Source organism: Oenanthe melanoleuca, chromosome 6, assembly GCF_029582105.1.
Source record: "Oenanthe melanoleuca isolate GR-GAL-2019-014 chromosome 6, OMel1.0, whole genome shotgun sequence".
NCBI classification, from domain to species: domain Eukaryota; kingdom Metazoa; phylum Chordata; class Aves; order Passeriformes; family Muscicapidae; genus Oenanthe; species Oenanthe melanoleuca.
Window position 1 is genome coordinate 23,427,219 of NC_079340.1, and position 13,988 is coordinate 23,441,206.

The following is a 13,988-nucleotide window of genomic DNA, read 5'->3' on the forward strand; positions in this document are numbered from 1 at the left end:
CAGGCCCCTCTCTCCCTCCCCCAGTAGTAGTTATTCTTTCCTTTACTCTACTGTTTAAATCTTTATTCTGCACAGCTCCTGTCCTTGCACAGAGTCACCTGCAAATGAAGAGTAATTTTCCTTCAGAGCAGCATTTGATTGGAAATTTGCCCTTGCTCCATCATTTTTCAAAAGCTTTGTGTTCCAACCTGCTCCCTGCTTCAGGTTAAATGGAGCAACATGGATAATGATCTTACTGCAAGGCAGGAGCAGGGCCTGGCAGGGAATATTTCAGCCTGGCTGACAAATTCCCATAAGGACTGCATGTGGTCTGCAGGTACCAGTGTGCTGGAGAGGGAGGGAGGGAGGGAGGGAGGGAGGGATGGATGGATGGATGGATGGATGGATGGATGGATGGGAAATACAGGACAAACAGAGGCAGTCCCTGCCATCTAGGGAGGAGCTGTGCCTGGGAAGCTGTGGAGGGAAAGACCTGCTCTGATCTTTGCTAAGGAGCATCAGTGTGATGAGGCAGCAGTCCAAGGGAGCTGCAGCAGATGTGGGGTGGGGTTTAATCCTTCCTGGGTCAAGCAAAGAGGCCAAAACCTGGATTAATGTACAGTGGGTCAGGCTGCCCTGGCAATACTATTTGGATGACAGCAAACACCCAGATTAGGTGCTGACAACTCTCCTAACAGGATCCTGCAGGAAATCTGGCCAGAAGAGCTGTCACTGATTTTCACAGCCAAAAACATGAGCAAGCCAGTGACACCTTCCACACTGAAGCTGTGCCGAGCGCCCTGGCACAGCCAAAGCTGGGGATGAGAAAGGTTTCCCTTTCCAAGTTGGCTCTTTAGCTTAGTGGAGCAGGAGCAAGGAGGAGCTTCCCAGGCCTGCAGAGACAATTCAGTCTAGTACCAAGTATTAAAGAGACAATTAGATAATCTTCAATCTCTTCCATATGCTTACAAATGTCTGATCCAGGTGTGGTTCTGGAGTTGTTAGTATTGATGTCCAAGACTGCAAGTCTGCTTCTTTCCCATTCCCTCATCAAGTCTTAGATGTAATGGTATTAAATACCAAAAAATTACTATCATACGACTGATGGAAAAAGATAGGGCTGTAACACCTAATAAGAAGCCAGGTGGAAAAGCTATTTCATATCTGTTCATGGCAATATGTCACAGCTTTCCCACTGCTGTCCAGAGGAATTTCTGCTCTCTGGGACACGAGAGCCAAGAGAAAGTCAGCTTTACCAGGTGAGCATGGCAAGGGGGTGAGGCAGAGCATATCCCTGGAGAGAGCAGAACACACACACACCACCACGTGCAAATCCATGCAAACCAAATGTATTTTTTTCCAGCTCAGCTAGTGCTCTTTGCTGCACAATAACTGCATGTAAAGCATCATCTCCCCACGACGTGGCAGTAGCTGCCTTCAGAGCCCAGAACTTGGGGCCTTCCCATATCCAGCCCTTGTCATCAAGTGGAGCTGTTTATACTGGATGCTACAAGCTGTGCAACAAATATGGCTTTGCAAGAGGGTTGGAGTTCTGCAAAAAACCCCAAGTACAAACCTTAAAAATTTTTAATTATCATCAGACATAGGGACAGTGAACCATGGCTGTGATAGAAGGACTGTAACATCTACACATGCACACATGAGCAAAATATTATTTCCTGCATCAAACAGCTCTTGACACATAATGGACTTTTGGCTAAGTTTTGTGTGAAAACCTGCCAGAAATCCCTGCCCTCTGGGGCAATGTTGAACACAGAGCATTTTCTAGAGAGGGGATGGATGTGCCTGTTAATGTCCCTGGCTGCCCTCCAGCTGAGGAAGTCCCTCTCCTGGCTTTCTGGAAAGGGAAGGACACGGGGCAGGTGAAACCCTGCCTGCCCTGCTGGGAGCTGTTTGTTGTACCAGCTATTGCTGGTGAGACATGTCAGATTGCAGTGGCCTCTCCCAGGTGAAGCTCTCTGTAAAACAGATGCCAGCAATGGGAGGGAGACACTGGACACCAACCAAATTTCACAGCAGTCTCATTGTAATCTGCAAGAAAGAAGGACAGGACACGTGGGAAGAGCTTGTGCAAGCCTGGGATAGGAAGCTGTTCCCTCCCTCCTGGTGAGTCCTCTTGCTGACATAAAGGGTCCAATTCATTCCCTGGCACCTGGTCTCCATGAACACAGCTTTACCTACTTGATCTTCATGCTGCTCTCCCCACGAGTCCTCCCTGCAGTCACAAGATCAGCCCTCTCCCCACCCTGCTCCTGGGGAACACATTAGCCCAGCCACACCTCAGGCTGGAGAGCTGTGCCCATGTGTGGCCCTACATTGCTGGATCTGCTGGGAGACCAAATGGGTGATGCCACCACTGACAAGAGCAACTGCTGGATTGAGAGGACAACAAAAAAAGGCAATAGAAGAGACAAGGTGTTCATCAATGCGGGGCACAAGGGCAGCAAATGAGTCCCATTAGGTATGACAGCGTTTACCTTCAAGCAGTGTTAGTTCAATAAATGTTACAGACCTTGGATTAACGAGACATTTTCAGCCAGCAAGGTTCAGAGTACCTATGGACAATCCCCTAGGGCTTGTGACATGCAGGCAGCAACAACACTCCCTTGCCCAGGTGTCCCAGGTGTTGCCCGTCTCACACTGAGGTTGCTCCTACATTCTTTACCTGTGGCACCTGCTCTGCTTTCAGAGCTAAGGAGGCTTTTGGGAATCCATCCCTAGGTCAGTGGCACAGGACTCTGCCTTCAGCAGAAAGTTGCAGCCCAGCACAATTCCCTTTCCAGCTCCCATGTAACCCGTCCCTCAGGCAGAGGGGCGAAGGGACGCGTGCTGGGCTTACTCTCCATCTCCTTCCACCTCACAGTGGAGACATGAATGAGGACTGAACTGGGTTGAGACAAAATCTGGGTAGGGTCAGCCCTACATGTTGGCCTCTGGTTTGTGGAGGAGAGCAGGGTCCTGGCCAAAAAGCTGCCACATGCCAAAACCTGGCCAGTGTGCAGAGGCTGGAGCCCAGGCAGGAGACAAAGCTGCTCTCTGTGGCACACACAGCCTGATGGGCAGCTCACAGGTGGGCAAGGCTCAGCTTTCCCCACACAGTACCTGCAGCACTGGGGGCTGCTCAAATGCAACCGTGCTCCCAGGCAGCCTGGTGCTAACTTGCCTCTCCCTCTCATGTGGCTTGGATGGCATTTCCCTCAGTCCTGCCAAGCACGAGCCCTCGTCTCTCTGGGACACAGGAGAATCTGCAGGCAGGGCTGGCAGGGCTGTGTGCTGGGGTTAGGGAGGCTCCTGAGCTGCAGGGTGAGCAGGGTGGGGGGCTCAGGAAAGTGGCTCCTGTCCAGCTGCCCCCAGCAGGGCTGTTCTCTTGTGATAAGAACTGTCCCTCAGCTCAGCTCTGCTGCAGGAAGTTTGTTCTTGTCAGCCCATTTCCCACCTCCCGCCCCTCTCTCTGCAGGTTGAGGAGGTCGAAGCCCTGGAATGTGCAGAGGAAGAAGGGACACAGGAGCAGGCTGCCTCTGCCACCCTCTCCCTAGCCAGCCCCAATGCCTGTGGTAGGAATCCTGCAGCAATGTGCTTACACAGAGGGAAGCCTGAGAGCAGCTCCGGGGGTTTGGCTGCCTTCTGAGCACAAGTGTGCAGCAGGCAGGCTGCTTGTGGACAAACAAGCCATCCTCATTATAAATCCTTTATTTATTCCACTGCATTTCCTCACCCTCCTGCCAGAGAGCTTGTCCCTGGCACTGTGCTGGGCAGTACAAACAGCTGATTCAACATCCAGCAATAGAGGGAAAGAGGTGGGAGCCTTGGAGCTGTCTGTGCTTGACACAGGACTGTGCTGGCAAAAATAACTTCACTTCTAGAGCTCCTCTGCAAGCACATCTCCCCACAAAGTGGATCCTCTGCATCCCCTGATGCTCCCTCCTCTTCTCTCCACGGTGAAGAGCAGCAAATGAACATTTCCATTTTTTCTCATAAGGGTCACTGGGTTGAATGAGAGGAGGGAGAATGTTTCTCAACTGTCAAGTCAGCACTTTGCAAAGCCTCTGTTTATGTGAGTTCTACACAGGCAGGTTCAAACCTTCCTTCCAGGTCAAAGCAGCAGAACCCACCAAGCAGCAGAAGCAGGATGCAAAGTGGTGCAAAGCTGAGTAATAGTGTGCCACCTCAAACCTCCACAAAATGCCTAGGAGCTGATGTATCCCCAGGGTAACCCAGCTGGTATCATTATCACACATGGTGTCTGCCCAGTGATGTTACACAATCCCCATGAGGCTGCTCACTGTGCCAAACACCACATCCACCCTTGCAGCAAGAACCAAGAGTTTGTTGCAGGATCTTCCCCAAGTGCTGGACTTTGCTGGCAACCTGTGGGAAGGTGGTACCCAGCCTCTCCCTCTTTGCAGTTTAAGGAGAGTCCTTGCAGCAGAGCACAGGGAGAACTTCAGGTGCTTGCTGGGTTTGGGAAGCCATTTGAAAACCAGAATTATTACTTTCCTATTATTTTCTATTATTATTTCCCCAATTCAACCAGGCATGGCTGGCTGAAGTTGTTGGTTTCACGCAAGCCCATCACAACCATGTATCAGTGCTACCCATTATTTACATTTATCCTTCCCACGTTGCTGTTTGACCCAAGAGATGTCAACAGCCTCAAAGTCAAAGAGAGGAGAATGCAAGAGAAGAGATTTCTTCTGTACATGACCTTCCACCAACTGCATTCATCTTCTACAGGACACAGGAAAAACCTCTATCCAGAGAAAAATGGTTCTAAAGGTTCTGTGAGGCTCAAAAGATGCTGTCTTCCATTGCCTTGCTTCTTTTAGGTGTCCAAACACTACAATATCACTCAATATTCCCATGCTCCTGAGGATCAAGGTCCACAGCCTTAACACTTCCATACCCAAGTGGGCTGCAGCCATGTGCTGTCATACTCCCAGCATATCATCCAGCATCAGGATCCTGGCACAAGCAATTCCCTAAATGTGGTTGCAGTTGTTGCCTGAGGTTTTTGCTCCTATCTCAGCATAGCCAGAAGTAACCCTTGTTTTAATCCTCAGCCTGAAGCAACAGGGATGGAAGAGAAAAATACCCATTTTTGCAGCCAGGAGCACTCTTGCTCCAGCTACAGGCACATTTTTCTCCACTTCTTTCTTTTTAAGTAGTTTTTCCAATGGTGCAACCTTTAAGCTGACACAGACTGGATATCTGAGTTTTAGTCTTGATAAAAATCAAATAAATAAAAAGCAGTAGGAGTAGGTTTTGCACTGCCAAATTCAGCTCTCCAGAGGCAAAGGACCAACTCAGATTCCCAGTGCTTCTGGTCTTTCCCCACTGCTCCCAGTCTCATCTCCATCTCCCAATGCCTCAGTGAAGCCTCCACTATTTCAGCAAAGAGCAATTATTGACAGTTTATCAGCCCTAATGGCCAACCCCAGTGGGGGTCTGCGTGTCTGCTGCAGAAGCACAAACCTGTTTCTGCCCCAAACTTGCAATTGGAATAGCCAGACAGGGCAGAGGAGAGAGAGCAGAAAGCCCAAGCTGAAGAAGGACAGTGTTGGCATCAAGCTCAGCTGTGAGCCCCTATCTCCCTTGGGTTAGTGGGGTTAGAGGTGGAGATGAAGTGATGGTCTGGAAGGACTGCCTGGAGCAGAAGGTGAGCTGGCCCAGTGGAAGGAAGCTCAGGCTGTTCTCTCAAGGTCCAAAGGCCTTGGCTTGGCTGCTTTACAGCTGTTAGGGCTGGCTACAATTTGGCTGGTTTTGATCTGCAGTTTCTTCCCTCAATCCAGTCAGGATGGAAGTGAGCAAAGATGCAAAGCAGCAGGACCACAGCATGCTCCCTGTGAGCGGCTGGGACTGTGGCACCAGAGGTGGCCTGGGCCAGGTACCACTTCCACACCTCTGTTCCTCAAGCACAAGTCCTGCCCCTGTTCCCACCAGTGGAGTCTGGCTGGCTCACGTGTGATCTCCAGGATCACAGAGGAGCTGCAGGCTTGGAGGGACAGAGGATGGATCCTTTTTGCCATCTGTCTGAAGGAGCAATGCAGCCTTGACTCTCAAACAGAGTCTGCAGGTGACTTACAGTGACCCAGGTGACTTTTGCCCTGCTATGATTCCTTAAAGTTTTGGCCACTGATTCTTTAAAGTCTTGTCCCGAGTCCCACTGGCAATCAGAGCAGACCTTGCCACAGCAGCAGCACAGAGGAGATACATACAAAGTCCAGTCCATTTTCATTAGTCTTTCAGAAAGAGGAGAATTGCTGCAAGAATCCTGTACTGAATCCAAGAAATTGCAACTCTCTGCTTCTTATTTCCACCTCTGCAACCTTAGATCAAGTGGCATTTAGAAACCAACAGAACAGAGCTGAAGGTGCTTTCAACCTGCAAAGCTCAACCAAGAAACTCATCCCCAAATGCTGGCAATGGCTGTCCAAGCTCTAATGATCCCCTTGGAGGCTCTTCTGCCTCTCAGCTAAGCACAGTAATACTGCATTACATTTATTCAGACCATATGTAATACACACAAGAGCCCATAAAAGCTTAAACAGCACAATGAACATTTGGAAAAGCACAGTGACCAGATTTATGGGTCTGGATACCCGCCAGCATGACCCACCAGAATCAGATCCTTAAGTTTTTGTGTAAGTCCAAGACATACACACAACACAAACACAAATGTGCTGTTATCCTTGGAAAAAAAGATAAACAGCCCCCAAAGCCCATCCCCAGCACTGGAACATGATGGTCTTTCACTGCATCTGATTGGGCTTTGTTTAAATCAAAGCCATAAAGAAGGTCTTGGCGAGGAGAAATAAATGTAGCACGACAAAATTTCACCCCAGAGCACACTGTAAAACTGACAAAGAGGGAAAGACAAAAAGATTTAGACACTTAATTTCCATGGAAGGGGAGATGAGTCCTGCTGTAGAAAAAGAGCTGTGCTTTGCCAAATTCCAAGATACTTCTGTACAAAGTTTCCTCCACAGGGATGATGTGATACCTCCTGTGCCACCTACCAATTTGGAGGAAGGGGGTGATGGTTCAGCAGAACAGAAGACACGTGAAATGATGACAGATCCCAGTGTGTGCAAAACATTTTTACCCAAGGAACTGCAAAAACCTTGAGACTGAGTACAAATGACTTTGGGATAGTGGGAGAGCAAGGCACCAGTGGGATGTAGAAGTTTCTCTATTTGCCAAGCTTAAGCTCAGATGAAAGAGTTCCACTTCCCTGGCTGCTTGGGCATTTTATGGGACTAGGTTTTTTCACCTCTCTTACATTTAACAACAGCTATGGCTAAACACAGTATTTTGAATACCTACAGCCTCTTCCAGTTCACAAAGATGCACAAACAAGCAGGATTTAGCACAGTTGTGAGCATTCAGTGCTCAAGACAGAAACCAGGAGTCCTGGCTCCATGTTCTGTGCCCTCATCCAGGGCAGAACCCCATCCCCGGACTTAAAGCAAAAGGAAAGAGATAAAAGAGCAGCACAAGATACTGCTTTTCAGAAACCTGCCTCATTTGTTATGATAAAGGAGAGCATTACAGATTAGCTGGCAATACATGGAAGGAGTTGCCCACCTCCCACGCATAATTTCCCACAAAATGTTTTTACAAGTTTAAGATGAGCTGCTACATAAAGTTATACAAAAGACTAAATCCTGATGACAGATTTACTCACATAAGGCTCCGGATGTGATGATGATGATGCCCTCACTGTTAAAGACCAGCTCAGTAGCTCTGCTTTGCTCCTGAACTGCAGAAAAGGCTGTTTGTGTTTATCTGCTGCTCTGGGAGGTGGGTTGTGCACTGAGAACAAAAGCCACATGCAAGGCTGCATTCTCTCACCCACTGGCACAGACACAGGGACAGCTTTGCTTAGGACCAGTGGCCACAAGAGGACAGAGCAGGGGGCTCTGGGCAGAATGCTGCAGGGTGCCAAGGGAAGGCCACACATTTGTGACCACAGAATTAGTGAGAAGGCAGATTACTTTACAGTAAAGTACTAAAGGGTCCTGTGGGAGGGAAAGATATGTTGAAGCAAGGGCCACATGGTGTGGGGAAATGGAGTATGTGCCAAGGGGATGTCTTAGTAGCTCCTGGCAGGGAGGACTGGCAGTTAAAGGTCTGTGCAAGGCAGTTGTGCTCATGTTAGCCCACAGGACAGCTCACACAAGAGGAAGGGATGGGAAACACAGGACAGGCAGGGAGAGAACAAAGCCAGGGAAGAGCAATGCACTGTTGACATATCCCTCTTCCACCCCCTTGGGAAGAAAAGCTCTGCTCAAGCTCCAAAGTACACATCTGCCTGAGAGCTTGAACAGCCCCAGCTGAACCTCTCTGCACAAACAGGGGCTGGGGGTACCCCCAGCACAAGCTGCCACCAGCAAGGACTGCAGGAAGGGACACAAAGGACAAACAGTGGAACAGGCAGCTGAAGCAGAGGACACCAAGGGACACCAGGGCTGGTTCTGGACAAGGGCTTGCAGATGGAATAATTGAGCCAAGTGTCACAGTGAGCCAAGCCTGCAGCCCTACACAGTCTGATTTCAAACAAAGTGTAGGCTCCTGAGCAATTTATCTTCTACAGCAGACTGTGCTCCCAGAGATTTGGTTGAGGAAGAAGAGGGAGACACAGGAAACCATCAGCCCTCCTGCCTTCCTCCATGCTCACATGATCCTTTCCAGAACTGCCATGGGTCAGCAAGGCACAAATGCAGGTTCTTCCACATCACACCACAGCCCACCCTGCTCTCTGTGCTGTCCTGGCATATGAAGAAGTGTGGACTGGTTGTTGTGTTGGCTCTGCACAGGTACCTGCTGCTCATCTCAGGGCAGGGATTTCAGGCAATTCACCACAGTTTGGGTAAGAAGACAAGAGTGAGAGGTCGGTCTTGAGCTAAAGATCCCCCTTTCACATGCTGATGAGCAGGGGGTGAGTGTGTGGTTTTTTTGAGGATGGTGAGACCAGTGATTGAAGCAGAGAATTCAAGGGCATCCTGAAGGCTAGTCCCCCTGTAACCTAGGGCAAACTAGTTCCATGTTTCTTTAGCACATTTTCCACAAATAGAATTTTGCAAAAATTGACATTGACGCTGACCTGCTTCTGTAGATCCTTAAGTTGTATATCAGCAGTCAAACTGCTGGCATGCTAAGGGTGTTTGCAGAGGCAAATGGCAGAAAGTATGCCAAAAGTCACAACATGAGGCTAAAATCCAGACCTTCTGGCTCCTGTTCTGTCCTTGGTGACCTTTCAAAACCACTTTCATACTTTTGCTTCCCTAGTTCTAAAATAAAACCTGTATTTCACAGTCTAGCTGAGAGAGTTCACGTTTGGGCCATACCTCGAGGTGTACAGTGAGATAAGTCTACAGAAGTGCAATGCAGTACTATTGTCATTGCTAATACATGATGCTTTCTTTTCAGTATTATTATTAGGAACAATCCCTGGGAAGATTTTTGGTTTCACTAAAAAAAGAAATAAGATAGATTATAGACAGCTAGGGACACAGCTAGGGACAAAAATAATCTGTTCCCATGTGGTTTGTGCTATTTAAAGGGACATAATACCTATTCTTGAAAAGACCAGTTTCAGAAGACAAACAACTGATATTTGTCAGCATAAAGAAATTTGAAAAAATAGACTTAATACCATTTTCCAGAAGCTTTAGCTGTGCCTGAGATGACCCACAGTGCAGCAGCAGGGTGGAAGCACGCCCTGTGCAACTGAGCCCAGCCATTTCTTCTGTCAGAACACAAGCAGGGAATAGTTTTTCTAACCAATTTTTAGAGGAGGATCTTGGTTCCAAGCCAGGAGGTTGAAGGGTGAACAGAGCAGCACAGGGCTTGGTGCATAGGGAGAGTATTTTGTGCCACGTTCCCACATTCCTGTTCACTGCCCCAGCTATGGGTCAGGTGGGAAAAAAAGCGATGCCGTCTGCTCAGCCTGGATTCCAATTCCATATAACGGGGTGAATTCTCTTCTGCTGAAGTATCTGGTGGCTGGACAGAAGCCACTGAGCTAACAACATCTGTGCCTCACAATGAACAACAGTTGGAGGCACCAAGAAACTGGCAGAGAGTGGGAATTTGCCCCAGACAGCACGAGATAAAGCAAGAAAGTCTTATTCCTCCTGCATTCCTTCTGCATCCTCTGTGGCCATCTGCTGGGAAAGCTGTCTGCTGGAATCCAGGGGTGCAAGGATTGCTGAGGAGATTGGGGCTGGAGCTGAAGAACGTGAGCAGACTGAGCAGGAGGACACAGCTGTGAGTACACAGATTTCCTGAAATGGGAACCAGGGCAGGATCACGTTTGGTTTGTACACAGGGTTCCTGCAGCTGCTCTGAAGCATTGATCTTGTCCTGGTCTACAACCTGGAGGTAGCTTAGAGACGTCCACAAAGTGGAAAATGCCAAGCCACAGACTCTAGAATTAATTTGTGTGTGGTTATATCTTTGTGTTTTGCTCTGGGACCAGCTAAAACTGCAGCAAAACCATTGGTAAGGACAGAAGGACACATTCAATTAGTGCTGGTGCTGCCCATACAGTTCCTGTCACTAACAATCAGTGGGAAATCATTAAGAGATGTTTCAGACACTGCATTCAATGGGAGATGCTCAGCACATCATCCACTGCTGTCTCATTTATTCTGAACACTTAAAACAAAATGTTGGGGCAACTACAGAGAGAAAAAGGCTGAACACAGAAAAGTAAATTTGCTTTTCTTTGTCTATAATATTAATAGGCATATTATCTAATTTCCTTGGCTTACTGATCAGCAACTCTAGTTACAAGAAAGGATGGGATTTCCTTGAGGTCATTCCCCCAAACTGTGTGAGTTGTTATTTTCCTGGCTCACCCACAAACAGAATGGTTTGCTCTTCTGAAATACTAATGTCCAACTGTTGAAAGGTTTTGCCAATCAAAACATTGTGGCCTTACCCCGTTTTAATAATCTAAGGCATCAATCTCCCCTTTAGTATTTGTTTGATGTGTTCTGCACCCTGCTGAAATATCCCCTCCAGACCTCCCTGAGCTTAGGCTCTGATTGAAGAGAGATGCCATGCATCAGGCCTGCAGCTTTCTCTCTGAAATGTTTAGCAGGGGATGGTGGTAAAATGTATTTATTTTCATGTATTGAGGAAAGACCATATATTCCAGCCTCTTTTTTTTCCATCACTCAGAGATGGGCCTGAGGCCAAAACGGTGCTGCTAAGCTTGTTTTCTATTTAAAACCTTCATTTTTATTAATAACCCTTTACAGCCTACACACCAGCACTGTGGGAGTTGCATTTCCGTGTTATGTCATCGTGAGCTGTTATGTATTTAATTCCTGTACCCACAAACCCATATGGACATCATTAAACACGCACCATACAGCATTAAAACTGTGTTCCATAAAGTGTGATTTAGGAAAAAAAAAGAGCTATGAAGTGGGGATTTCTTTTTTTTCTTCCTAAGGTCATGGGAAAATGGAGAAGTAGGGGAGAGAGAAAAGGTTCAGCAGTGCTGCAGGTTAGCTCACGCTCTCCACGCCTGCAGACTGAAAACCCAGCCTGCCTTATCCACCACAGAAGATTAATTACCCAGGAACTCCAGGCTGGTGATGATGAATTTCTGTTTGGCAGACCACAGAGACAACTTCTACAAAAATTACAGGTTACAAAACAGCAAAAAAACCTTGGTGATTTTATTTCTGCCAAGTTAGTTTTCCATGACTTCTCCTTTTCTCCCTAAGAGCTGCCTTAGCAAGGTGAAAGAGCAGATTTCCCCATACTGCTGAGCTATTGCCAGTTATTAGGGCCACTGACACATGAGGGTGGCACAGGGTTTGCTCCCAGTTTTTGTTCCAGCCCCGGAATGGCTCATCCTGCCTGTGTGCAGCAAACAGCTAATCCAGCATTGAGGAAACTTGTGTACCTTCTGTCACCCCTCTGTTATCTCATATGTGTATTGGGGATGAAAAGATATGGGGAAGGGAAAAAAGTGATAGAAGAAATATATCAGAGAGCAAATAAAACCAATTAACCAATGGGACAAATAGAAATAAGTGTAGCAATGCTGGGGGAAACAGCACAGAATATATTGAGAAAGAAGAAAACAATATCCAAGGGATATAAAGATAATGAAAAACAAACAAACAAACAAACAAACAAACTAGAGACAGCTAAAAATGACAAGAAAAGATATGCCAACATGAGGCAGAGAAGCTGATGCAGTCAGGCATAAAGCAAAAAGAAAGCAAGAGATAAGAACAAAGCACAACGTAAAAATATCCTGTTAAATATTTAGGTACATATGTAGAATAGGAGACAATAAGTAAATTGCCTACAACACACACTAGACACCTCCCAATTACCTAGTCCATTATAGCAGAATGAGACCTGCCAAGCCCTGTTTGATGGATGAATTCCCTCTGATCACAGAGCAAGTGCTGCTTGAAGTGATCACACCACAGTGAAAATGGTATCTGACAAGATTTTACAGCAAGCACAGCCAAACAAAGGTGATCTACATAACCTTGTGCCTATTGCTCTCTCTCAGAGAGCCTGCACTGCCTTATGGAGACTGTGTTGATGCTTCATTGATTTTACAGCTACACAATTAAAAGGCCTCCTCAAAGATACAGATGAAGATACATATCTAATTGCTTTCATGCCCTTTTTAGTTGGGTTTTGGCATTTTTTAAATGAAAAGGTTGCAAAAATAAATACATAAAAGGAGCATCCAGAGCACACATTATTTGCTATATCAAATCTCTAAACAATCAGGCCAGTGAAGCCTTTCTGCTGTTTTGTGATATGTGTGTTTAGGAGTCTCCAAGAGTAGATGTTACCTACCCTTATCTCCTGAAAGCTGGTGACTTATTCCAGTTGAAGTTATGTTTGCCCCACAGCCTGTGTGCACATACTCCATACTTGCCCATCTCCAGTCAAGAAAGAAGAATTAACATGATTTGCAGAGGGGGGGCTGCTGATGAATGAACCTCCTTTGTATCCCAGCCCTCTCCAGAATCTTTCATTCCCATCAAACATACCCATGCATACACACACAAATAACCCTGGGTGCACGTGTGCTCCTGTTGAATTCAATACAGTCACTGTGTAGAATTGTGCATTGATGTCTGGGGGAGGAGGAGGCTGCTCTGGGGATGAGGCTCACAGCAAGTTTAATGTTACCTAGCTGCATTACTCTCAAGGTGAAATGTTTTTGACATGTGTCTCTGTTGGGCTGTGTCCTACTTCAGTCAAAATCAGGAATTTACTTTGATGTTTTGAAAATAAAGCCTTAAAAGAAGAAACACACCTGACTGGCAAAACTTTTTCAGGAAACTTGCAAAGGACCACTAGAGCCATAAGCTGTTAAATAGGTTTATTTTGTCTATTTTGGGTAAGTCCTCTCTTAAACTGAACGTCACATATTCTACTTACACAGTTCCATGGCATGTGAGTATATCTGAGCTGAATGAATCTGAAGTGGAGGTAAGAATGGAGATTTTCTAAGCATATATTAGGATAGACAAAATCATGTCAGAAAGCAATGTTTGTTTGTTAAAGCCCAAAATTCTCTGTTTGCTGATATTAATGCAATCTTCCCTCAAACACTGCTTATCCTGCCAGAGATCAGGATGTATTGGGCAATAAACCAGGGCTCAGTAGTTTATATGCCTGTCCACAAAAAAATTAAATATAAACTACTTGTCAGAAATCTGCAAGCACAAAATTTTCTGATTTATGAGGATGCTGAATGATTGAGCCAAGACTGTATTAAAAAAAAAAAAAAAAAAAAAAAAAAAAAAAAAAGCCTTAAGAGAAAGCAGGCAAAAAAGAAAGAAAAAAGTACTAATTATATAAATCACTGGAGACTGGCCTTCTATAAGAAGAGGGGGAAAGGGACTGCTCTTATGATGCCTATTTCATCTCTGTCCTAACAATCCAAAAGCACATAACTTTCAAAGAACTGCATTTTTTCACAGGCTGGAAGC

The 13,988-nt window shown here is 46.5% G+C and overlaps 1 protein-coding gene across 6 annotated transcripts in view; it reads right to left on the reverse strand.

Annotated features, from left to right (window-relative positions):
* The window catches only part of SH3PXD2A (SH3 and PX domains 2A), a 243,305-nt gene that overhangs the window by 112,215 nt on the left and 117,102 nt on the right, over positions 1-13,988 (reverse strand). Inside the window, exon 1 of one of the 6 annotated variants that reach the window (XM_056494904.1) lies at positions 7,685-7,779. The exons of 4 other annotated variants lie outside the window; for them this stretch is intronic. In XM_056494904.1, coding sequence (XP_056350879.1) covers positions 7,685-7,686 — 2 coding nt within the window. In that variant the 5' untranslated portion in view covers positions 7,687-7,779. Of the gene's footprint in view, positions 1-7,684; positions 7,780-13,988 lie in introns of those variants that run through there. One more of the 6 variants, XM_056494902.1, reaches the window with a different exon arrangement.